At 55.5% G+C, this 25,271-nt stretch overlaps 1 protein-coding gene across 1 annotated transcript in view; it reads left to right on the forward strand.

The window, feature by feature from the left end:
* Positions 1–6,955: 6,955 nt before the first annotated feature.
* The window catches only part of Angpt4 (angiopoietin 4), a 37,226-nt gene continuing 18,910 nt past the window's right edge, over positions 6,956–25,271 (forward strand). The window contains exons 1-3 of the mRNA XM_070006947.1: positions 6,956–7,363; positions 21,661–21,816; positions 23,112–23,233. Of these exons, the coding sequence (XP_069863048.1) occupies positions 7,058–7,363; positions 21,661–21,816; positions 23,112–23,233 (584 nt within the window). The 5' untranslated portion in view covers positions 6,956–7,057. The remainder of the gene's footprint in view (positions 7,364–21,660; positions 21,817–23,111; positions 23,234–25,271) is intronic.

Below are 25,271 nucleotides of genomic sequence, written 5' to 3' on the forward strand. Positions count from 1 at the left end.
TCAGAGCCTCACACTCCCGAGCAGTGCAGCCTCTACTTCCTTCTTCCCTGGGGGAAGAGGCAAAGAGATCAACTCCAGCTGAGGTCAAGGGGAGGAGGGGCTGACATCCCCACCTCCTCTCCTGGCCGGGTCCCCTTCCCCATCCTCCCAGAACCTGCCACCCACCCAGGCCCACCTTCTGTGGCCCCCTCCATCCCGCTACCCCAGTAGATATCACAGTGGCCTCTCTCCTGTGGCATAAGGGAAACAGGTGCTTGATGCAGAGAAAGAGGGACAGGAGGGAAGGAGGCAAGTAAGGAAGGAGGGAGGGAAGCCAGGAAGGAGGGAGGCCATCTCTGCCTTCCTCCAGCAGCCCAGAGCTGGGAAGAGAGAGACTCCAGAGGCCAGGCCCAGCCAGGGCGCGGGACACACAGGAAGGACGGCGCGCACTGGCTTCAAGGCACTGTCTGTGGCTGCTCCAGGAAGAGTCCCCAGTTGGACGGTGCCACCGAGTCACCCTTCCCCCTCGCCACACCCCAAGTGAGGAGCCCGGGGCAGCCTGAGCCAGGAGCTCTGCGTCCCGGAATCCATGAGCCAGAAGCAAGGCACAGACTGTGCCCGTCCACCCCTGGAGGGGGGAGAGGGGGGCCCGCCCTCCTCGGCTGGCACACTTCCCACGCTCTTGGGGTTGGGGACCCTCTTGACCCAAGCATGGCCCGTGGGGCAGGCAGAGGGGACCCTTGGCCCTCCTCATTCCAGAATGGGAGCCTGGCCCAAATGGGAAACAGAAGGAATCACTTAAGTACCCAGTGGGAGGGCGGTGTGCCTGGGAAAGGGACCAGTGGAGCCCAGGAATGTGTGGGGACTTGGGACCTGGGACCTACGCTTGGCTGTGGCAGGTACCGACACGGTGATGTAAACACTGGCGGTCAGGGGCTGCGTGGCCTAGTGCAGCCAGGCCGCTGCGGTGATGGTTTCTGAGGCTTCCCTAGTGATCTGCAAGATGGTGGGAAGGTCCTGGCCCCAGATGGGCTGACCACGCCCACCCTTCTCCTGTCTCCTTCACTCAGCTGCGGCTTGTGAGCGCTGGCAGTGGGCAGACAGCCACGTGCACTGTGACATTGGTCACCAGTCCTCTCTTCTGCACACCTCTGGGCCGAGGATGGAGAGTGACACCAGGGCCTGGGAGATGCGAGTTAGATAGTGCAATATTCAAGCATTCATTGAGCACCTACTGCGTGCCAGGTGCATTGCAGGCAAAAGGGATATAAAGGCCAATCGTCCTTATTCTCAGACTCACAGTTTTATAGGACTGGGGCAGGGGCTGTGCTGGGCTCTGAATGTGTTCCCCTAAATCTACACACTGTACCTCCTCTGTGTGATGGTGCTAGATGAGAGAGAGGAGAGAGAGCACACATTCTGGATAAGCAAGCCATCTAGGAGTGAGAAAGCCTTGGGATGTCCAGTCTCCAGAACCGTGAGAAATAAATTTCTGTTGTTTAGGGTAATTTTTCATAGGAGCCTCCATGCTCTAAGATGGGGACACAGTCAACAAAGACCTGAACCAACCAGTTGTGAACCCCACATTAAGTGATAAAGAAGAGACATGAAAGACTCCAAGAACGGGAGGAAGAAGGGTTTGTGGGAGGGGGTGGTTGATGGGCCACCCAAGCGACAGCCCTCAGAAGGTAGATGTGGAGGCCAGGATCGAGGATCAAGAGGGGACACCTGGTCTGGCTTTCCATTTTCCAGCATCTTATATGAGCAGAATCATTCCACATGCCCTCCTAGGATTTGGGCCTTATTTACTAAGGATTATGCTTTTAAGACCTGCCACGGTGTTCTGTGTGGCCATAGTTTGTTCTTTTTCGTTGCTCAGTAATATCCCATTGTGTGGATATACTATACCCTCAGCTGAGTTCTCCACTTGTTGATAGACATCGATAGCCTGTTCATTGCGGATATAAATCACATGTTCGTAGGGGATCCATGGACACACACATGAACGTGTTTCCACTTGCTTAGATGCATACCTAGGAAGAAGATTGCTGAGTTGTGTATTAAGTATATGTTTAACTTTATTTTTTTAAGTGACAAGACAGTACCATCATTCGTTCCCATGGCAATATGTGAGTGTCCCAGGGGCTCTGATTCCTCACCAGCATCCAATACCAATCTTTATTATTATCACAGGTGTTTTGTGTCCTGCTGTGAACCTGTGGTCCCAGATGTTTGAGAGACAAGAGGCAGGAGGCTCAAGGTCTGAGGCCATCCTAGGGCAAAGTGTTAAAAACCCTACAGGAAAAATAACTACAGTGGAAAAAAAGGGGGAGTCTGGGGTATGGCTCAAGTGTTAGAGAACCGGCCTAGCAAGCTGGAGGACCCCAGTTCAAATCCCAGTGCCACTAGAAACATGAAGTAAATAACTAAAGACCCACTTCACTCCAGAATGACGTCCCCCTAGAGAAACAAACCCTCGCGTGTGGGCCAAGGGGTCCCTAGGAGGTGGCCGCCGAGAATGGTTAGGAAAAACAGAAGAACCAATGGATGTAGACATCCATCTGCCAAGGTCTGGTAAATAAACAATGCTGTAATTACACGACGCCATGCTGCCCCACACAGCTGGGGGGTAGACAGGGGTGACCTGGTCACAGGATCTCTACGCACACACAGAACACTCTGGAAAACACAGCGCTGGAGCGGGCACCCTGTCCACCCTGTCCTGGATAATAGCATGCATTCAGGAGTGGGAACTAGAAATGCTAAATATTGTTTATCTGCCTATCTGTGAACATCTGGGAGGGTAGAAGGGGAAGGAACTCCATTAGGAAGGCAACAGGAGGGTGTCAGCATTACCAGCAAGATTTCACATCTTAACCTGGGCGCCTGTTATCCTAGCTACTCCCTAGGCTGAGCTGTGAGGGTGGTGGTTTGAAGCCAGCCCAGGCAGGAGAGCCTGGGAGACTCTCATCACCAATTAACCATCAAAAAGCCAACCAGTGGAGCTGTGGCTCAAGTAGTAGGGTGTTAGCCTTGAGCAAAAATCTCAGAGACAGCGCCCAGGCCCTGAGTTTGAGCTCCAGAACTGGCTCATGTGTGTGTGTGTGCGTGCGTGCATGCATGCACACACATGTGCCCACACACACCCCTCCATACATCTAGCCAGGATGAAGAGGCTCCAGCTGTGAGCTCCGTGGCTCCCGCCTCTGGCCATGGAGAACTCAGGCCATTTCTCCTCTCTCCCTCTCCTGCCAATGTGTATTTTCTGACTTTTCTCTGAGGGACGTGCTGTGCTGGTTTAATAAAAACAAACAAAATGCAGAGGGGCCTGTTGCTTCCCCGGGTCACAGGCTCTCCTCTGAGCCTCTGCAGGGTCCCAGGTTCCAAAATAGATCTGCCTTCCTCATTCTCCACGTCCCGGATGAGGGATGAGTGCCAGAGACTGGCTGGAGGCTGCGGCGCTCCCCAGGCCTGAGAGGGGGTGGGCGTGGCTGGCGGCCCGGGCTGTGCATGGCTTCTACCTGGTTGCCCTTGGCCCTAGGGCAGTGGAACCTGTACCATCCCAGGATGCAGAGAGGAGAGCTGAGGCCACGGAAAGTGATCATGTTGTAAGAGCTGAGGCAGCTGTGCTGGAGGCCCTTCTGGTCAGGACTTTGCGTGGATTATGTCCGTGTTCCTTCAACCACCCTCGTTCTCTGCAGAGAGGCCCGTCTGGCCAGTGGAAGCGGTCAGCCAGGGCACTAGTGCTGGTCCTGAGGGCCTCGTCCCATGAGGAGACACTTCCCTGAGCGTTGGTCTTCTATACCAGTGCCTTGTGATGAGCTATTGGTGTATGCATTTGGGGTTGGGTGGAGCAGGGAACCCAGCATTCAACTTACTAAGAAGTGGGGCATCTGGGCCTTACTGGGCATTTACTCTGTTCCAGGCTCTGGCTTAACCCTTCAGGGGGGTCACCCTTGAAGTTTGTGGTGGTTTTTTTTTCAGCAATAATGATTAGCAACCTTGCTGGACAGAAGCAGGAACTATAGATCAGAGAGGTTAAACGATCCAGTCAAGACCACACAGAAGGGGAGGTGGCAAAGAGGATTCCAATCACACAGGAGACCTCAGTGCACCCAGAGACACAGGGAGGCCAGGAGGCCAGGCCAGCTCCCACCCCAGGGCCCAGGGATGGAGGGGGGAGGTTCCTGTCTCCCAGGCAGGATGGGCTCCATCGCATGGAGGACCATGCAATACACAAGAGCCCGTCTCCCCATTCAACATGTTCATTTGTGAGCCCAGTGGCTCACGCCTGTAATCCTAGCTACTCAGGAGACTGAGATCTGAGGATGGCAATTCAAAGTCAGCCCAGGCAGAATAGTCCACAAGACTTCTTATCACCAATGAAGCACCAAAGAGCCACAAGTGGCTCAATAGTCAGTCCAACGCCAGTCTTGTGTGAAAGAGCTAGGGGACAGAGCGCCCAGGCACTGAGTTCAAGCCCCAGTGCCGGCACACAGACACAAAAAGTATTTGCTGAGAACTGTAAGATTAGAGCATCAAACCAAGCTATAGAAGACACGAACACCAGGAGTTGAGAGGCCATGTGGACTCCTCCTGGGAGCCAGGAAACTTGGCATCCCTGCAATACCACGTAAGAAGCCTCCACGCTGAAAATGACCTGGAGGAACCAGGTTGTACATACACCACAGCCCAGCTGAACGGCTCCCTATCTCCTGACCCATGGAAACCCCTGGAAATAATACATGGTTGGTTGGTTTGAAAGCCATTAAGTGTTAGGGTGATTTATCTGCAGCCTGGGTATAATGCACTGAAGACAGGAGAGGGCAGGAGTAGGTGGACAGCAATGCTCTAGGTAGTAGATGCAGCATGTGCCAAGGCCCTGAGGTAAAGAACTGTGCTGGAGTTAGTCCTGTTGACTCAGAGGCCCTCTGCCTCTAAGCAGGACCCAGGCCAAGGGGCCACATCAACCATCTCCTTGGGACAGAGCTCTTTCTTTGGCTCTCCTCTGTACCATAAATCTGGGACAGGTGTTTATTGAAGGAATCAAGCAGGGAACAGGAAGTCATGTGCCATTCATTCATTCATTCATTCTCTCCAACATCAAGAGCAAAAGCATCTCCCGTGCCGGGGGCTTTCCATGGGCATCTGGGTGCCCCAAGAGCTCTAACCCCATCCCCAGTGCTCAGAGGCTGGGGGGGGGGGCTAGAGGCCTCAGCCCCTGCGGGGACACACAGTGGGGTGAACTGTGGGGTCAAGGTGGCAGCTGAGACTTCCCTCTTCCCCCCAGTCAAGCCTTCCCAGGGCGTCTGACCTTAAACAAATTACCCAGCTGTCCTGGGCCACCGTGAGGAAGAGAAAGCTGGTGCCTGGCGGGTTAATCAAGCTGCTGCCCCAGTCCCAGGCCTCCGGTCCCTCCTCCGTCCAGGCTCTGCATCCTCCTCACCTGGCCAGGCCTGCAGCCAAGGCAAGGAGGCCAGGGCTGGCCTCAGAACTCCCAATGCACAGGAAGACCTGCAGCACCCCTGCTGGCCGCCGCCACCTGTTCCTTCTCCTGCCTGAGCGGAGCCGCACACCTGTCCCCAGCCCTGGCCGCCCCTCCACCAAAGCCCCTACTGGCCGTGGCCCCCAGGGCCCCCCTAACCCCCCCTCCTTGGGAACTTCAACAGGATCTTGGAAACAAAAGGAAAGGGACAATACCATAGCCATTGTCCTCGGGCTACCCCACCCAGCTCTGGGAAAACTAGCCAGGATGAGGCACCTGCCTAGCCAGCAGAGCCCGGGGCTGCCCACCCAAGCGCTCGGGCACTCAGAGCCCTGGGGACCAAGCCTTGCCTTGAGGAGATTGCATTCCAGCAGGCCCGCAGAGTGCTGTACTCGGTACTCCGTGCTTCCCCTGCCTCAGCACTGCACGATCTCACTCAGTGTTCGTTCCCTGCAAAGTGAGAGATGCTGTTTTCTTCACTCAGCAGAGTGTGGCCCAGAGAGGTTGAGTGACTTACCCAAAGTCACACATCTGGTGGGTGACAGAGGGACGATTTTTTTTTTTTGAGCCAATAAACTGAAAAAAAATTCCTCCTTCCTGATCCAAGGAATGACTCATGTGCATTCCTCAGACAAAGAGCTGGGGGTGATCCTGCTTTGCAGATTGGGGTGTGCAGGCCCAGAGAGGCCCACTGCTCCATCTAGGGTCTCTTGGCCCAGCAGGCATAGGGGAACAGGACTTGGGGCTGGTTGTCTCGGAGTGGACGGAAGGGGATTGGCCAAGACCCTGTGGTCACCCCACCACCCAGCTCTGGCACAAACCATTGTAGGACAATTTCTCATTCCTGGCACAGACACCGGCCTGGGGCTACCCAAGGCATAGTGTCCCCCCACCAGTCCCAAGGGAGAGGGACACAGCCAGCTCCAGACAAGGCACCCATTGCCCGGGTCTTGGAAGATTTTTCTGGGTCTCTAGAAAGGAACTGGATAGGCGGCCTCCTCTGGCCTCCCCCCTCTCCCCCCCCCTCTCGGGGGTCACTCACTTGTGTCCAAGCCCTCCCTTGGAACAGAGGAGGGGAGTTAGAGGGGGCTGAGGAGGGGGAGGGCCAGGGCTGAAACTTGAGAAGCCAGCCTGGGGGGGGGAGGTGGGGGGGTGGCGAAGGGGGAGGTGGAGAAGAGGACAGAGAGGAGGGCGCTCGGCTCCGTGCATTTGGAGGGCTCAGCCTGGTCCTGGGCTTGGAGTGCGTGGTGGGTGGTGGACGTGTGGCTGTGTGTGAGCATTGCTGGGGAGGGGCCATCAGAAGTCCCCGGCAGAGAGGGAGGTGGTGGAGGAGGAAGGAAGGAGGGAGAGAGAATCGAGGAGAGGGGCGCGGGGCGGGGGGGGGGGGGGAGCGGAGGCGAGGCCAGCCAGGAGGAAGCAGGCAGTATAAATAGCCCCGGGACCCAGCCCGCCCCCGATCGAGGGCCTTGCAGCCCTGGACTCTGTGGTCAGATCAGTCCTCTGCTGGCCACAGCCACACATTCTGGGTGAAGGGCAGACATAGCCACTTTGGGGGTTCTGGCTGGATCCCCTGGGCCATCACTCCAACTTCAGATGCTCTTCCAGCCAGCCATGCTGCTCGGTGGCCTCCTCCTGCTGGCCACCATGACTGCTGCCCAGTGGAGGGGCCAGGAGGCCGGCCGGCGCCGCCAGACGCACCGTGTCCAGCACGGACAGTGTAGCTACACCTTCGTGCTGCCAGAGCCTGAGCCCTGCCCGCTGGAGCCCGAGGCCTTTGGGGCCCCCAACAGCCTGCAGAGGGACCTGCCGGCAGCCGGGCTGCACTTGGGGGACTGGCAGGCCCGCCGGGTACGGCAGCTGGAGAAGATGCTGGAGAACAACACGCAGTGGCTACAGAAGGTACGGCCGGCTGTCACGGGGTGGCTCTGGGGATTGGCCTCAGCCACAGCTGGAGCATTGCCCTGGGCCAAGGGGACTGGCCAATGTGCTGGATGGAAGGAAGGAAGGAAAGAAGGAAGGAAGGAAGGAAGGAAGGAAGGAAGGATGGATGGATGGATGAATGGATGGATGGATGGATGGATGGATGGGTGGATGGATGGACAGACAGACAGATGGATGAATGGATGGATGGATGGATGGATGGATGGATGGATGGATGGATGGACGGACAGACAGATGGATGAATGGATGGGTGAATGGATGGATGGCTGGACAGATGAATGGATGGATGGATGGATGGGGATAAGAGCCCAGAGAAGATAGGACACCACATAGCAGGACTGAGTCACATCAGGACAGGAAATCAGCCTGAGGTAGACATTCACTCATTCATCCGACAGGAATTTGCTGAACCGGTCAGGCCATGTTAGGTGCTGGATGTGTAGAGGGATGTGATGTCTGGTTCTGGGCCAGTGAGGGAAAGAGATTTAAAAAAAAAAAAAAGCCACATCTGCTGTTTCAGACAGTGATGCAGATGGACAAGGGCAGGGGGGCACAAGGTAGGGGGCGTGTCATGGCCAGGGCCGGCCTGTTGAGGCTGGATCTCTGGAGAGGAAGTCCACTTCCAGGGGAAGTGGCATCTGAACCCAGGGACACAGGAGAGAGGCAGGCATGGGGACAGCACAGCAGGGCAGCCACGTGGCTGTGCAGATGGAGCCGGGAAAGGGGGTGGAGCAGTAGGGGATGAGGGTTGGGCCCACAGCAAAGGCCTCTGAGGAACACCGGGGGATTCTTGTGCTGCCTGTCACCAGACCCATGAAAAGGCTCTGAGAAAGCTGAGCGCCGGTGGCTCACGCCTGTAATCCTAGCTATTCAGGAGGCTGAGATCTGAGGATCGTGGTTCAAAGCCAGCCTGTCCAGAAAAGTTCGTGGGGAAACTCTTCTCCCCAATTAACCACCAGCAAACCAGAAGTGGTGCCGTGGCTCAAAGTGGTAGAGTGCTAGCCTTGAGCAAAAAATGCTCAGGGACAGCACTCAGGCCCTGAGTTCAAGCCTCACAACCAATAAAAAATTAAGAAAAGAAGCCAAGTGGGAGAGGAGGGCAGGATGGACAGAGGGACCCAGGCTTTGTGCTGAATGGATTGGGATAAGAGCCTAGAAAAGGCCAGCAAATGAGCCTAAAGCCACACAGCAGCAAGCCAGAGCAGAGCCACAGCAAGCTCTGCTCAAGGGCGAGGTGTCAGAGGCCTGCTCAGGGAGGGGCGCATCCGGGCACACTCTGAAGGTGGTTAATGACTCTACTACTGATGAACTGAAAGCAAGGTCGCAGACAACCAGGAGGGGAAGCCACGGGGGTGGGAGCCACCGAAGGACCTCCTGTCGTGCGGCTGTTGTTTCCGCTGACACTCGTGTCCAGGTGAGAACTGGGGGACGTGTGAGCGGGGCCAGCTGAGCTCTAGGGCATGTGGACAGGGACGACCGACATCCTGTGGGGCCAGGATGTGGCCAGCCCCAGCCCCCTGAGTAAGAGCTATGGAGAGGATGGGGGACCAGGAGATGGTGCAGGGGTAACCGCAGGAGTCAGGAAGGAGATGACTTGTGGCCTCTTCAAGTGTATTAGACAAGAGACCAGCTTGACCCAGGAAGGGAGGGAGCGTGACCCTCTCCCCGAGTGCCTCTCAGCCCCGTGGCTTCCGATCAGTGGCAAGTGTTCACTCCCTGACACGGCAATTGTGAGTGTGTGTCCATATCAGTATATCATCCGAAGGTGGTATTGTCATACAAGCACATATTAAACGGAGCTTTGTAAAGGTGGCGCGTGGCTGAGCATAGCGGTGCACACCTGTCATCTGAGCAGCTAGTGGGCAGCAAGGTAAAGGGGGGTGAGGCAGAGGACCATACAAACACCCCCACCCAGTCTCCACCCTCTTATCCCTGCATTCTGCGATGACACCATGTGGCATCTGATGGTACCCCAAGCCCCAATGGTATGATCATTCCCCCCCACAAATCTACTTCATAGGGGGAGGGTCTATCAGTGTCTCAACTCTAGGGCTGCCTGAATCCCCACCTCCCCAACCTGTTTATTTCCCAGCTGCAGGTGCTCTGCAATGGCGGGGGAGGGGGGTCCATGCTCCCACCTCCACCCAACACCAACCCATCCATCCCTTTGCCTGTTTCCTGTCATCATCTCCCCTTGCTGCCTGGCTTCTACCCCACACCTCACCCCCTCATCCCTTCCTGTGCCTGAAGCCTGGGAAACACTGGCAAGGCTGGTTTAGGGTTGACCAGATGGCCATAGAGAAGGTCAGGGGTTAGAGGTGTGGCTCAACTGGTAGAGCACTAGCCAAATGAGCAGAAGGAGTCTTGGCCCTAGAAAAGAAAAGAAATGAAGGAGCAGATCAGAAGGTTGCAGAGCCGGATGCCAGGACTCATGCTTGCAATCCTAGCTACTCAAGAGGCTGAGATCTGAGGATCATAGTTCAAAGCCAGCCTAGGCAGGAAAGTTCTTGAGACTCATCTCCAATGAACCACCAGAAAACTGGAAGTGGCACTGTGGCTCAGAGTGGTAGAACGCATGCCTTGAGCAAAAAGAGCTCAGGGATAGCGGCCAGGCCCTGAGTTCAAGCCCCACAACCAACAGCAGCAGCAGCAGCAGCAGCAACAACAACAACAAAGGTCACATTTCTGCTACGTGATGCTGGGTGAGTCTCGGTTTCCCCATTCACAGGCTGGAGCAAAGAACAGGAAGTCAGGGGACAGATGGGAACTCGGCTCGCAGCTGCTGTCTGACTGTGTGCAGGGCTGCCTGCCTGCATGCAGGGCCAGCGTGCGGACGTGTGTTCTGTGAGGCAGCCCCTGTCTGAGCCCCTGCACCTCTGAGCTCGGCCTTAGTCACCGTGATCCGAAGTCTGCAGGTCTCCCTCGGGCTAGAAATGCCATCTGTCCTGACTGGTGTCCTCAGTGGGCCCCCAGTCTCTGGCATCCCCTTGGGCAAGGGACCCCTTGAATTGATCACAACTGCCTTCTGGCCTTCAGCATTTGAGTTATGGCCTGGTCATCTATGCCTGTGGAGTCTACCATAAGATCTGACCCATTGGCCTAGGGCCACCTACTGGTCATTCTCCTTGGGCAGCCGCAGAACCTAGAAGATAAACACCCAAACTCTGGAGCCCGATTGTAACTATTCCAACCTCAGTTCTGCACCGTCCTTACCTTACTGTGTGACCTGGGATAGGTTGCATCACCTCTTCGAGCCTGGGTTTCCTCACCTAGAAAATGAAGTGAAGGTATTGCCTACCAGTGTGAGGATGTAACCTAGTACCTGGGAAACACAAATATGCACCAGGCACATTCTCAGTAAATGTGGACTATTTCTCCACAACAGAGCCCTGGGCCTGTGATGTCAGTGCCTTTCCTTGTGCCCAGCGGAGACACGTGGCCTCTGACTCTACTGAACATCACCCCTCTCTCACCCTGGCTCATCCCTGCAGTCCTAGCTACTCAGGAGGCTGAGATCTAAGGATCAAAGTCTCAAGCCAGCCCAGGCAGGAACATCTATAAGACTTATCTCCAACTAACCATTTAAAAATAAATAAATAAATAAGGGAAGCACAGCCATAGCTCAGTTGGTAGAACACAAGCCTTGAGCAACAAAACGGTGTCCAGACCTTGAGTTTAAGCCCCAGTACCAGTACAAGAAAGAAGAAAGGAAGGAAGGAAGGAAGGAAGGAAGGAAGGAAGGAAGGAAGGAGGGAGGGAGGGAAGGAGGGAGGGAGGGAGGGAGGGAGGGAAGGAGGGAGGGAGGGAGGGAGGGAGGGAAGGAAGGAAGGAAGGAAGGAAGGAAGGAAGGAAGGAAGGAAGGAAGGAAGGAAGGAAGGATGGATGTAGATGAGGAAACGGATGAGGGAATGGTGATGGTCAGTCTGGGTCCTCACTTCTCCAGACTCAGAGGCCAGTGCTGGACAGAGGGGGTGTTCCCTTCTGCCCCCAAGTTTCCACATCCTGTGCATGACTTTTAGCATGGAGTAGGGGTCCCCAGCCTCAGCCCACTCCCCTTCTCTCGCCCTGCTTTATGCCATCCCCTCTCCTTCTCTTCCCTGATAACAGCCCCCAGCCCTCCTCCCAGAAAGCCCCTGTGACTCAGGCCTGTAGCAGCCAGCGGTGGGCTGTGCACTAGCTCTGGGCCCTGAGCCATTCCCCTCCTCTGGGTGAGCAGCTGTGGCCAGGAATGCTGAGGTGGGGGGGGGGCAGGCATCCCTGTGGGCTATGTGCTCAGCATCCTCCGCCTGGGTCCACTCAAACCTCGCGTGCGAGGCAGGAGGATGAAGGCACCTGGTCCAGCCTTGGCTGTGGGGCTGAGGGAAGCCGCTGGGCGAAGCTCCTGGGGCAGCAGGTGCTCCACAGAGCCCCTCCCCCGCCCTGCCTCCTTGTGGCTCTCAGTCCCTCAGTTGCCTGGCTGTCCCAGCCAGGAAGTGTCATCTTTATCTTCTCCAGAGTTCCTCCAGAATGTTCCTTGCTGTGGGCCAGCCCAGTCACAACCCCAGGCTTGGCCCATACCCTCCACCCAACTACCCCAGGGCAGCGTGTCGCCCATGAGCCTCCGGGGTCCCAGGGACGGGACACTGTCAGCGCCTTGTACCTGTGGGACCTGTGTCCCCTCTGTCCCAACCAGGGCTGTCTATGGGTTCTGGGACAGCTCTCTGTCTCTGTCTCTGTCTCTGTCTCTGTCTCTCTCTCTGTCTCTGTCTCTCTCTCTCTCTCTCTCTCTCTCTGTCTCTCTCCCCTTCCCAGCAAGCTCCTGGCCATATTTACCCCCCAGTATCCACACTGAAGACCCAAGACACAGCCCCCTATAACCAGTGCCCACACCCCAGCCAGGCTGTTCCCTCTCTCTCTTCTCCTTCTGTCCCCACCCCACCCCCCCCCACACCAAGCCATGAGGGGAGGGGTACAGGTCTGGGTATCGACCTCCAGACCTGGCTCTGTCCCAGCCTCCTCCATGGCCCCAGGTCCTTGACGTCAAACCCCAGAATAACTCGGCCTGGTGGCCTTCCTTGGCTGGCCATGGGTCAATTGAGCCTCCAGCGGGAACCCAGCATGGGGCCCTGGCCTGGCCAGAGACCCTCCTAAATGGACCAGGACTGCGGCCGCCCCAGCCTCCCCGGGCTGCCCGTAAATTCTTGGCATTTTCAGCTTTCATTTATCCAAACAAGAGCCTTGGTTGCCGAACAAAACATCCTGGGCTTGGATTTCCCAACCTTGCCGCTGGCTCCTTTCTGAGCAGTTGCTCTGGGGGATGGGGTGGAGCAATGGCTGCTTTTCTCCAAAGACCAGGATGGTTTTTTCTTTTTTCTTTTTTTTCCAAGAGGGGCCTGGAAATGGCTGGGCCTTGGTCAGCAGATGACCAGCTGCTTGGTGCCTGGGTGCGGCTGGAGTCCAGCAGCCACCACAGCAGTGGGGGACAGGCATAAGCCTGTGCCAGGCCAGGCCGTCCTGCAAGGGCAGGTCCATGGGTCTCTGGCCCCAAAGCTGGGAGGGGAGGATGTGCGCATGCCCAGTCCTGCTCCTGCTCCTGCTCCTGCTCCTGCTCCTCCTCCTTGAGCGGGAAGTGAACTTCCAGCCAGACTAGGCCTCAGTCATGGCAGATCCTGAGTGGTCTGGGAAGTATCTGGAGAGGACTTGAGAGTCTGCCTGGGGAGTCCCTGGCTGGGGGTCCTGAGCAGCTGGAAGGCCCTGGAAGAGTCACTCATGTAGCTACGTGATGAACCTAAGATAAATAGGGACACAAGAATCAGGCACCTGTGGTGGCCTATGCCACAGCTCTACTTCTGGTTTTCTGGTGGTTAATCAGAGATAAGAGTCTCACAGACTTTCTGCCCAGGCTGGCTTTGAACTGTGATCCTCAGATCTCAGCCTCCTGAACAGCTAGGATTACAGGCGTGAGCCCCCAGGGCCCAGCAAGCCACCCCATCCTCAGGGTCAGCCTCAGCTGCCATGGAGGGGTGAGTAGAAAGAGCTCCACCATTTGATTCAAAGTTGCATTTCCTGGCTGAGAGCAGGGCTTCATCTCTGTGGCTCAGTTTACTGGCTTGTCAAGTGGGGTGCCTGGGTGAAGACATCTGGGCTCAGATGACACGTGCTGCCGGCTGGAACTGTGCAGCAGGAACCCCAGCACAGTGCACCCCTTGGGAGGGGGGCAGAGTCACGTGATCCCAGCAGTTCAGGGGACCCTCCCCCGCCTCACCACCACGCCTCCCCGCCCCCCCCACCACCCCGCCCCCCCCACCCCGCCCCCCCTCCCCCCCCACCCCCCCCACTACCACCCCGCCCCAGGCCCAGTGATTCAGGCTGATGGACTCTGGCAACAGCTGGAAGCTTCAACACACTGCTTGGGATTGTGAGTCTAGTGGAGACAGCAGAGAAGCGCAGCCCTCCCAGAGAGCACCCCTGACCCCAGACTTTCCAGCCTGGCTCCCTGCACCACACACTCTGCCTCCCCCAGCCCTGACCTATAGGAAAAGCACCAGAGTCCCACAGTGAGGGAGATGCCAAGGGGAGCATCTCGAGGGGCAAGGTGGATAATGGCAGCCTGTGTGGGCCCTGGGCACTGGAGGGCAAGGCAGAGAGAAGTCAGAGGCCCAGGTTGTCAGGCTCCCAGGACATAAGCTGGCTGTTTTGTTGAAATGAGGAAGTCAAGGCTTAAGAATGGCAGGTTGGGGAGATGTAATTTACCAGACTTGGGGAAAAGGCACCAGAAACAGGTGGGGCCCAGGGCCTGTAGATTCTGTGAAGGCAGCATCGCGGTCATCTGCTGTGTCATAGTGAGTTTCTGGGGCCTGGACTTCAGGAGTGGCTTGATCAGGCAGCTCTCCTGTGGGCTGCTGGCTGGGGTGGGCAGCACTCAGCCTCAGCTGGAGTCACTCATCTACGGCCTTGAATCCTGGGAGGGTCTGTGCTGGCTGGAGGGGAGCCTCTCCCCAGGGTGGCTTGAACATCCTAAGCAAATGGCAGACTCATCCTATAGCAGGGGCTCAGAAGAGGGCAATATATATCATGGCTAGGCAGTGCCAGACTCCAGCAGCCTTCCTGCCAGACCCAATCCTGTCCCCCGGGAGAGGAGAATACACAGGGAGTGGACACTGGGACGGGGTCTCTGGATGTGCTGACCTGAGCAGCCACCAGAGTCATGGCTGTGGTCTTTGGCACAGCTTTGAACTCTGCCTCTCCCAAGCCAGGGGACTTGGGTGAAGGGCTGATTCTCTGGGCATCTTCCTTTGCTCACCTGTAAAATGGGCCCAGGAGAGCCGAGGCTACAGGAGTTAGATGTGGTGTGCTCCTTGGGGCCACACTGGGCACAAGTAGAATTTCAGACCTCTCTTGGAAAACATAGACCTGTGCCAGCCACTGGCAGAGAGTGTTGGATGCATTTCTAGAACTTTCCTCCAGCAGACACATCCACGCTGGGCCCCACCCTCTCTGCATTCTCCCACCTCCAAAGTTCCTACAGGTATTCCTCCCTTTTTCTGTCCTGTCCCTACCCCAGCTGGCCCTCACTGGAACTGTAGCTTCCCTTCCATAAATCCTTCCATAGACACAGTCAGGGCTAGGCAGTGCTGGGTGCTGGGGTAAGCAGGCCAGGCCCCAGGGACCCCCCCCACCCCAGGGCAGGGGGTGGAGGATGCACACACCATAAACCACCGATGGGCCATTGGAAGGGTTGTGAAGAAAGCCGAGAGGACCTTATGACATGGTTGGTCATGGGGTGGAGAGCAGAGGCCAGGTGGCCAAGGAGGTGACCCTGTGACCAGAGCTACAGGTCCAAGGGAGGCAGCCGGGAGGAGCCGGGGCTGCGGGTGGGTGTTGAGACACAGTGAACCAGTCTCTGGCTCCTGTGGTCATCTTTCTGCAGAGCTCAGGGTCCCCCTCTGTAAGCCAGGGTAGAAACCAGTGTGGCCCGTGCTTGGGGACATGAGGACCGTTCACAAGCATGCACCCTCAACTCAGCAGCCCCACCTCCCACAAGAATACCCGCTCGGCACAGCAGGGGCAGAGCATGCGCAGCTGTGCCCAGCGGCTCCCCACCAGCAGCCTCAAGCTGCCCCCCTGGCCTAGAGGAGCAGAGCTGCAGGCTGGAGCAGGCGGGGAGGGAAGACTTGATTTTCATTTCATTCCTTCTGGGGTCTCAGAACAATGTGCTTATTCTATTCATTCAAAGAAGTTAAAAGTTACAAAAACTTGACATTTAAATCAAAACACACACACACACACACACAGCCAAGAGACTTTTTTTTTGTCTTCTCTTGCACCAGTCTGCATCAGACCCAGCATCTAGCGTCTAACTATAGTCCCTGCCACGTCACTTTGCTGATTCAGGCCTGTTTCCCACGTGAGACAGAGTAGCTGGAGGCTGAGTGGTCTGAGGGCATCCCACAGGTCCTCCCGGCTGTCCAAGCCCAGCCCCCACCCCCATTTACCATTAGGGTACACAGGCTCAGACCTTCATGGCCCCACAACTCCCCCACCTTAGAATGAACCTCACCCCTGTTCCCAGCATCCCCTCTCCCCCACTTGGGAGGCCTGATATGGGACATGATCATTGCCGTGATTTGATGTATTCCCAATGCAAAGCTTGTTTTCTGGGAAGGGATCTCTTAAAAAAAAAAAAAAAAAAAGTGGGCTGGGAAGGTAGCTCAGCGGTAGAGTGCATGCCTTGCAAGCATGAGGCCCTGGGTTTGATTCCTCAGTACCACATAAACAGAAAAAGTCAGAAGTGGCGCTGTGGCTCAAGTGGTAGAGCGCTAGCCTTGAGCTGAAGAGCTAGGGACAGCGCCCAGACCCAGAGTTCAGGCCCCATGACTGGCAAAAAAAAAAAAAAGTAACAACAACAACAATAATAATAATAATAAATATAAAAGCTCTGCTTGCTAAACATTGCATTACAGGGCCAGGCTTTGGTTCTGAGTGTTCATCTGACACAGGGTTATCAGGACTTCTTCAGGCATGTGTGCAGCATTGTAGGGTTTTGGAAATGAAGTGCATAGCCCCCTGTTGTGGTCCATGTCTGTAATCCCAGCATTTAGAAGCCAGAGGCAAGAGGCTCCTGAGTTAAGACCAAGATAGAGCCAGGCGCCCGTGGCTCACATCTGTAATCCTAGCTACTCAGCAGGCTGAGATCTGAGGATCACGGTTCAGAGCCAGCCCAGGGAGGAAAGTCCATGAGATTCTTACCTCCAATTAACCACCAAAAGACCGCAAATGGTGCTGTGGCTCAAGTGGTAGAGCGCTAGCCTTGAGCACAGATAGGCACAGGGACAGTGCTCAGGCCCAGAGTGCAAGCCTCAGTTATATCTATATGCCTGAGTTATACAGCTTAAACAAAAGCAAATAAAGACATAGGAGCTGGGGTGCTGCTCAGTAACAGAGGCCTTGGCTGGTATCCACAAGGCCACGGGTACGATCCCCAGCACTGCAAAAAGTAATATAGTAATTAAAGTGCCCCCCCCCCACACACACAGAGGAAACAAATCAACTTGAGATATTGATACAGGTACTCGAGTTTGAACTTAAGGCCTTGAGCTCACTCAGTTTGTTTATTAGACTAGTGCTCCATGACTTGAGCCATGCCACCAGTCCAGATTTCGACTGATTGAGTGGGAGATGGAGTCTTGAGGACTTTTCTGCCCCAGCTGACTTCATACAAACAGCAATCCTCCAGATCTCAGCCTCCTGAGAAGCTAGGAATATAGGTATGAGTCACCAGCACCTGGCTAGATGGTCAAAAAAAAAAAATTGGTTTTGAAAGAAATTTCTGGTGCAATCAAACCTCACTTCCTTCTTCCTCCATTAAACACCTCTATCTGCTAGGACCTCGTGCAGTCATCAGTTTGAGGCCGTGAGGAGTGGACACATATATTGTAACATCCACAGCCACCGTGATGAGACAGGAGAGTGTCAGTCATTTCCACTGGTGACAAAGTCCACTCACAGGCCCAGTTATGGCTGTGGTAGTTGAAGGCCTGCTTTTCATCCACATAGAATTCCAGGTACAGGTTAGTGAGAAAAATAATGACCTCCCCTTTTCTTTTCCATTCAAGCCAACAAATTCCCTGAACTTTCTTGGGGATTACAAATACCTGGTAACTCCGCACTACTTGTTAAATATATTAACCCTACCTTCTCTTTTCAACATCTAAACAATTTTGAAATAGATTGTATAAAGAAGAGGCACCATGGCCATTCCCCTCCTTTACTGATCCCCCGTGACTTGGTTATTAGTGGGGCTCCCTCAGCCTGTACCTGCACACAAGGAGAAATATAACAGCTGCACACCAGCAGTCCGCATGCTGTGTTCACTCCAGGTGTGTCAGAATGGTGTGTGTGTGTGTGTGTGTGTGTGTGTGCATGCATGCATGTGCGCGCGTGAGCCCGTGTTTACATACCAGTACTGGAGCTGTACAGGGCCTGGACTCCGTCTCTTAGCTTTTTCCGCTCAAGGCTAGCTGGTACTCTACCACTTGGACCACACCTCTACTTCCAGCTTTTTGCTAGTTCATTGGAAATAAGAGTCTCATGGACTCTGATGCCTGGGCTGGCTTCTGAGATCCTCAGATCTCAGCCTCCCAAGTAGCCAGGATTACAGGTGTGAGCCACCAGGGACCAGCGTGGCCGTGTTTTCAGACCAGCTCTGATTAAGCTCAGCCCTGTTTCTAGGACTGCTCTGTGGTCACCATCACCCAGACACATCACACTTTGTCACACTATGTCACTCTATGTCACGCTATGTCACACATGGGTTATGTAACCCTGCATCAGGCTCCTCACACAGATTCTTCCCCAGAGGCTCTGACAATCCTGGAGGGCAGGAGCGATTATTTTCACTGCTTCAACAAAGAGGCCCTGTGGTGGGGTAGACAGCTCTACCTGAGGCTACCCTGCCAGTAAGCCGAGGAGCTGTGCACATTGATGCAGAACACTGGTCTCTCTTGTATACACTTTTACCTGCATGGACAAATGCTTTTCCCTATCATGAACCAAGTGCACAAGAAAAGACTTTCCCCAGAAAAGACTTGCAGAGGCCAGGTGTGGGGGCCATACCTATCATCCTAGCTACTCAGGAGGCTGAGATTTGAAGATGATTGCAGTTCAAGGCTAGCCAGGGCAGAAAAGCCCCTGTGAGACTCTGATCTCCAATAAACCACCAGAAAACCAGAAGTGGGGATGTGGCTCAACATGGTAGAGCACTAGCCTTGAGCAAAAGAGCTCAGGGACAGGGCCCAGGCCCAGAGTTCAAGCCCCATGACCACCACCAACAACAAAAAGATGGAGGGATGGTGTAGGGAAGGTAGACCCCATTCCCTATGTGGGTGTCTAAGAACTCACAGCATGACGGGGACAGAAAAGGGGGTGTGTGAGGTCAATAGAACAGTGGATCCCAGCTTAAATGAATTCCTATACTGAACCCCTCTCTTACCCCTTCCCCCTTCAGCTGGTGCCTGAGCTCTGGGCCCCTCCCCCATCCCAGCCTCTGTGGGTCTCTACAGCCCCAGACCAGCTGGCCTGGATTATGCATCCGAAGGCCCATGCGCATGGGCCAGGTCTGCAAATTGGGTGATGGAAGCCAGCTGTGGGTGGCCTTTGCCTCGCCTCTCCACTGTGACCACAGCAAGTGGGGGACACATACTGGCGTGGACCTCAAGCTATAGAAGCCCAGCCCACCTCTGCAGACCTGGGGAAGCCCGGGGCAGGGTACTAGCACGAAGATTCTGCACTGATAGGCAGTGACCTGAGCCCAGACTTCTGGACTTCTCTACTCCTCTCTGGTATGGCCTTGCCACTCCGGAGTAGTAGGCTGTGCTTTCTTCCATGTTCTAGGAGCTCACAGGGGCAGGCAAAGTCTGAGACCAGGATCAGCGCAGCTCCCCTGGCCCTACCTAGGGGGTCAGCTCCCATCAGCCACACAGGGTCCCCCAGGGCTGAGGTACAGCAGGGCCTCTGAAGATGAAGCCTGGAGCTGAGCACCGAGCATCAGTGATTCACCCCTGTCATACTAGCTACTCAGGAGTCTGGGATCTAAGGACTGTGTAGGAAGCCAACCAAAGTAGGAGAGACTATGAGACTACCTCCAATTAACCACCAGAAAAACTGGAAGTGGAGCTTAAGGGTTAGAGCTCTAGCCTTGAGGATGAAAGTTCAGGAACAGGAGTTAAAGCTCCACAGCTGACAAAAAAGAGGTCACGTGGGGAGGTGAGGGAGTCAGTGAACAGCTTCCTAAGGGGCCTTGGGGTTCCAGTGAGCAGAAGTCACTAGTGGGCGGAGGGAGTTGGGAGAAAAAGACGTCAGGGTTAAGGTCCAGCTTGGGGCTTCAGAGCTGGGCAGGGCCATTCACTGGGATGAGGTTGGAGAGGGCAGGGAGCGGCTGGATGGTGAGGGGCAGGGGGAGCAGAGCTGGGTACTCTGTGTGTGGACATGCTTGTTAAACACCTATGCAGAGCTGGGTGCTGGTGGCTCACACCTGTAATCCCAGCTACACAGGAGGCTGAGATCTGAGGATCACAGTTCAAAGCCAGTCTGGACAGGGAAATCCATGAGACTCTTACCTCCAATTAGCCACCAAAAACAAAAACAAAAACAAAAAGGCGCAAGTGGAGCTGTGGCTCACGTGGTAGAGTTCTATTCTGGAGAGGAACAAGTTCAGGGACAGTGCCCAGGCCCTGAGTTCAAACCCCAGTATAGGCCCAAAGACAGAAAAGAAAAGATTTTTTTAAAGTCACTGTGGGGAGACAGAGGGATGTCCAGGGAACATGTGGGTAACCAGCTAGGGTGGGGCTGCGTCCCCTAGGATCTGACCTCACAGATCTCAGTAACAGAAAAGACAGGCCAAAGAGCACCTGGGCACACAGCAATTGTATGTGCGCATGTGCAATATATATATACACACATAAATGGTCCACATTGCTCCTGGGGTACCCCACTTGGAGGGGGTCTCTGTACATGCGCTCAAAAGGGACCCTGAGCTAGTTAATGTCAGCCTTGCCCCACCACCTCCCCTGGGGCTTCACCTTCGCCATGAGATGGACTCCTGCCAAAGCCCTGGGGAGGGAGCAGAGGGGGAGGAGAACAGCGGGGAAAGGGGCACAGGGCCGGGACCACTGAGATGGAAGAGCTGGCTCCTCCCCGAGCCAAGATCACCACGGTCCTCCATGCTCCCCAGGGAGCCCCAGTCTTCCCAGGGCCCTGTTGGACCTCCTGGAAGCCAAGGCCAGGCCAGGGCCAGGGCCAGGCTGGATGGTGGCTGAAGGCCAGTGTGTGTACATGAGTGCATGCACCTGTGTGTGTGCATGTGTGTGCGCTCATGAGTGTGTGTGTGTGTGTGTGTGTGTGTGGTGGAGGTCCAGCTCTGTGCCCCAGGCACTGAGCCTGAGAACACGCCGTCTACCTTTGCAACTCAATGGTGGCCACATGCCAGACCAGCCTGTCCAGCTCTGGGGAAAGTGGGCACATGAGCATGAGGGACCCAGAGCCCCGAGTTCTGGGCTCCGGCCCTCCATGCAGACACGGGACATTGGAAGAAAGAGTTCAGCTGGCAGGTAGATCCACAGATCTAGACAGGGGAAGGTGAGCCTACCTCCTGCCTGCCAGAGAAGGGACTTGAGATGGGGGGAGGCTATACTCTGACCATTGTTGCTCCCCCTTTTCCATGAGTTTGTTGAATATATTTTTTGTGCAAAGCACAGTGGACAGCAAGCCAAGTTCCTAGTCCTGTGGAGCTGATCTTCTTGAGGGACAAGATCAGAGCTGGAGAAACGGACGCCTAAGATGAAGTCAGGGAGTACTAAGTATATGCAATGATGAGGACAGGGCAGGGGTGGGAGATGGATACAGAGGAAACAGCGTGTGCCAAGGTCCTGAGGCAGGCTTGTGCTTGTGTTAGAGAGCTGTCCTAGAGGTACTGCATCAGGAGTGGAATGAGGTGGAGGGAGAGGGAGGAGGGGTTTTCCTTTGGTGAAATGGGAACCCCTGGGAGGTGTGCAGCAGAGGAGAGATGTGTGTTGGGATCCCTCTGGCGGAGGCTGAGTGGAGGACAGACCATGTAGGTGGGACAGAGACAGAGGTAGAGAGACCGGGAGACGGGTACTGGGGTAGTCCAGGTGGGCACTAATGGTGCTGAGCCTCTGGCGGCTGCCCTGGGCCTCCCGTGGAGATGCACGGCAGGGACAGGAGGCCTCGGTGAGCCCAGCCCACAATCCCCCCTGCAGCTGGAGCGGTCCATCCAGACAAGCCTGAGGTCCGAGCTGGCCCAAGCCCAGCAGCACGTAGTCCAGAACCAGACAGCCACCATGCTGGAGCTGGGCACCAACCTCCTGAACCAGACCACCGCCAAGACCCGCAAGCTGAGCGACGTCGAGGCCCAGGTAACGGCTTGGGGTGGGGGAGGAGGGCAGAGATGGTCAGCTCACAGCCCATCTGGGCTGCGCCTCTGTCCCTGGGAAGGTTAAGGCTTCTGACCCTGGGGGAGATCATGGCCTCTCTGAACTGGTAGCCAACTGCCCTCCCCCTCCCCCTCCAATCATGGGGCAGAAGGCGTTCTGAGCACTCAGGGGCTGAGTGGAGGGCTGAGAGGGTGGGGACCAGTGAGTGACAGGTAGGTATGCCTATGTATGGTGAACTACTGTGCACACACCATGAGAGAGCCAGATCCTGCCCCTGGTTGATAGCAGTGAATATAACGGGCATCTCTTGGCCTCACTCCCACCCCCAGCTTGCCAAGGAAGCAAGCAAGACCAACATCCTACCTGTGTTAGCACTGCAGAGAGGAAATGTGTGAGGGCAGCCATGGTCCAAAAGCAAGGCCAGGAAGGACCCTGAGAACGGAAGGACTGGAGCCAGATAACTCAGGAGAGCAGGCCAGACAAGGAGGATAGCACATACAAAGGCCCAGGGGTGGGAGTGGGTCCCAAACTACAGGAACAAGAGAGTGCTGGGGTGTTGGAGGGGCACAGAGAGGGTCAGGGAGGGGCTGGAGCCAGACAGAGGCTTGAGGCCTGGAGGGCTTTCTTGGGCAGAGAGGCAACAGGTGTTTTGTTTGGGGCAGATGTGGGGCTTGAACTCAGGGTCTGGGCGCTGTCCCTGAGCAATTTTTGCTCAAGGCTAGTGCTCTACCACTTTGAGCCACAGTGCCACTTCTGGTTTTCTGGTGGTTTATTGGAGATAAAAGTCTCATGGGGACTTTCCGGCCAGGGCTGGCTTCGAACTGTGATCCTCAGATCTCGGCCTCCTGAGTTGCTAGAATTACAGGTATGAGCCACCAGCACCCAGTGAGGTTGGGTTTTGAAAGGTCACCTTAGACTGCCTCCTTGGAAGGAATCCATGTAGGACACTGGGTAGAGGACCCTGGAATGCAGGACCAGAGGGAGGCCGTGGAGGGAAGGAAATGGCTAGGGAGCACTTGTGACTGCACCTGCTCATATATGGGAATCAGAGTATTTCTCCTGGGGCCCAGGCAGCAGACTTGTCACTGTCAAGGGCAGTGATAGAGAGGGAAAATTAGGAGACAGATGATAAGCTCAAGGGAGGGCCAAGGAGAGAAGGAAGGAACCAGAAACTAGTGGCTTGAGGGTGGCAATAGGTCATCAAGTTCTTGGAAGTGGCCGCTGGCCAGGGCTCCTGCAAGTCTCACGTTGTCCCCATGTCCTGGGTGCCGGGGCAGGTCTTGAACCAGACATCCCGCATGGAGATTCAGATGCTGGAGACTTCGCTGTCCACCAACAAGCTGGAGAAGCAACTGCTACTCCAGGGCCACGAGCTGAACCGGCTACAGGGCCGAAATAGGTGAGTGCTGGAGCCTGCGTCTGGCTAGGACTCTAGCATGGAGTTCCAGGTTGGTCCCAGAGCCAACAGCCAGAGCTAAAGCTGGGGCCAGGGCTGGGCCTGCACCAGCTCCAATGTCAAGTTCATTTGCATGGATGATGGGAATTGGACTTGGCCCATGTCCGGAACAGAGCTGGCGCCTGGGTTAAGACTGAGGCTAGGGATCATTTTGAGGGCTGGGCCTAGAAATGAAGCTGTGACTCAGGGTGGGGTGAGGACTAAAACTAGACTTGGAGTCCAGAGAAGTTGGGGGGTGGGGTGGGGGATCCGTGAGCATAGCAGTGGGGTGTGGCTCAGTCAGGCACCGAGCCTGGCTCTGAAGCATTGAGTGCGAACAGAGAACAGGAATTTTCCTGGGGCTAGAGACACTTTAATCCTTCCTTCCTTCCTTCCTTCCTTCCTTCCTTCCTTCCTTCCTTCCTTCCTTCCCTCCCTCCTTCCTTCCTTCCCTCCTTCCTTCCCTCCTTCCTTCCTTCCCTTCCTTCCTTCCTTTCCTTCCCTCCCTCCCTCCCTCCCTCCCTTCCTTCCTTCCTTCCTTCCTTCCTTCCTTCCTTCTTTCCTTCCTTCCTTCCTTCCCTCCTTCATTCCTTTCCTTCCTTCCTTCCCTTCCTTCCTTTCCTTCCCTCTCTCCCTCCCTCCCTTCCTTCCTTCCTTCCTTCCTTCCTTCCTTCATTCTTTCCTTCCTTCCTTCCTTCATTCTTTCCTTCCTTCCTTCCTTCCTTCCTTCCTTCCTCCCTTCCTTCCTTCTCCCTCCCTCCCTTCCTCCCTTTCTTCCTTCCTTCCTTCCTCCCTTCCTTCCTTCCTTCCTTCCTTCCTCCCTCCCTCCCTCCCTCCCTCCTTCCCTTCCTTCCTTCTTTCCTTCTTTCCTTCCTTCCTTCCTTCCTTCCCTCCTTCATTCCTTTCCTTCCTTCCTTCCCTTCCTTCCCTCTCTCCCTCCCTCCCTCCCTTCCTTCCTTCCTTCCTTCCTTCCTTCCTTCCTTCCTTCTTTCCTTCCTTCCTTCCTTCATTCTTTCCTTCCTTCCTTCCTTCCTCCCTCCCTTCCTCCCTCTCTTCCTCCCTTTCTTCCTTCCTTCCTTCCTCCCTCCCTCCCTCCCTCCCTTCCTTCCTTCCTCCCTCCCTCCCTCCCTCCCTCCCTTCCTTCCTTCCTTCCTTCTTCCTTCCTTTCCATGCCAGGAATCAAACCCAGGGTCTTTCACATGCTAGAAAAGCGCTCTACCATTAAGCTACACCCCCCCCCATCCCTTGAGCTTTTGGAGACAAAGTCTCTCCATATCTCTCAGGCTGCCTCGTCTTCACCATCCTCCTTCTGTAGCCTCAGAGCGCTGGGATTACAGGTGTGTATCATCACACCTTCCTCTCTCCCTTTCTTTATAAGTCAACTGTTTTTTCAATGTGTACCAAATTGTCCTGTACATTTTTAATCAGCTTTGGCTATGTGTACATAAATAAGCAAACCTGGCCCTGTGCACCTGCCTCTTCCCTGGAGAAGCCAGTCCCTGTACTGACTCCTCATCTGCACCCTCAGACCTGCCAATATACACCTGGCCACCTCCTTCCAATGACAGAGGGGAAGCAGTCACATGACAGAGATAAAGCAGAGATATCTGGCATGGAGAGTAGACTTTTATCTGGGTTTGGAGCAGAGTAGGGACCAGCCTGCCAAGGTCAAGTTCTAGGGGAGACAGAATCTCCTTGTTGAAGAAAGCACAGCCTGGTCCTGCTGGCAGAATGCAAAGTTCCCACGTGCTGGGCCGGCAGCGTGCCAGGCCCAAAGAGCAGCCTCCCCCCTGGGATCTGGGTACAGTTAACAACCATAATTACTCTTCCTCACCCCAAGGTCCCAGTGGTCTGGGGACAGGGACACTGTCAGTCACACTGAACGGGTGTCAGGTGTCCAGAGCACCTGGAGCTTTAACAAGCTCTCCCCCCCACCCCCTCCCAACCCTCAACAGAATTCCAGAACTTACTTGAATGTGCACCGTTCTCCCTCTCCCTGCAT

This window comes from Dipodomys merriami, unplaced genomic scaffold, assembly GCF_024711535.1.
Source record: "Dipodomys merriami isolate MVZ:Mamm:240054 unplaced genomic scaffold, mDipMer1.0.p SCAF_7, whole genome shotgun sequence".
In the NCBI taxonomy this organism is placed as follows: domain Eukaryota; kingdom Metazoa; phylum Chordata; class Mammalia; order Rodentia; family Heteromyidae; genus Dipodomys; species Dipodomys merriami.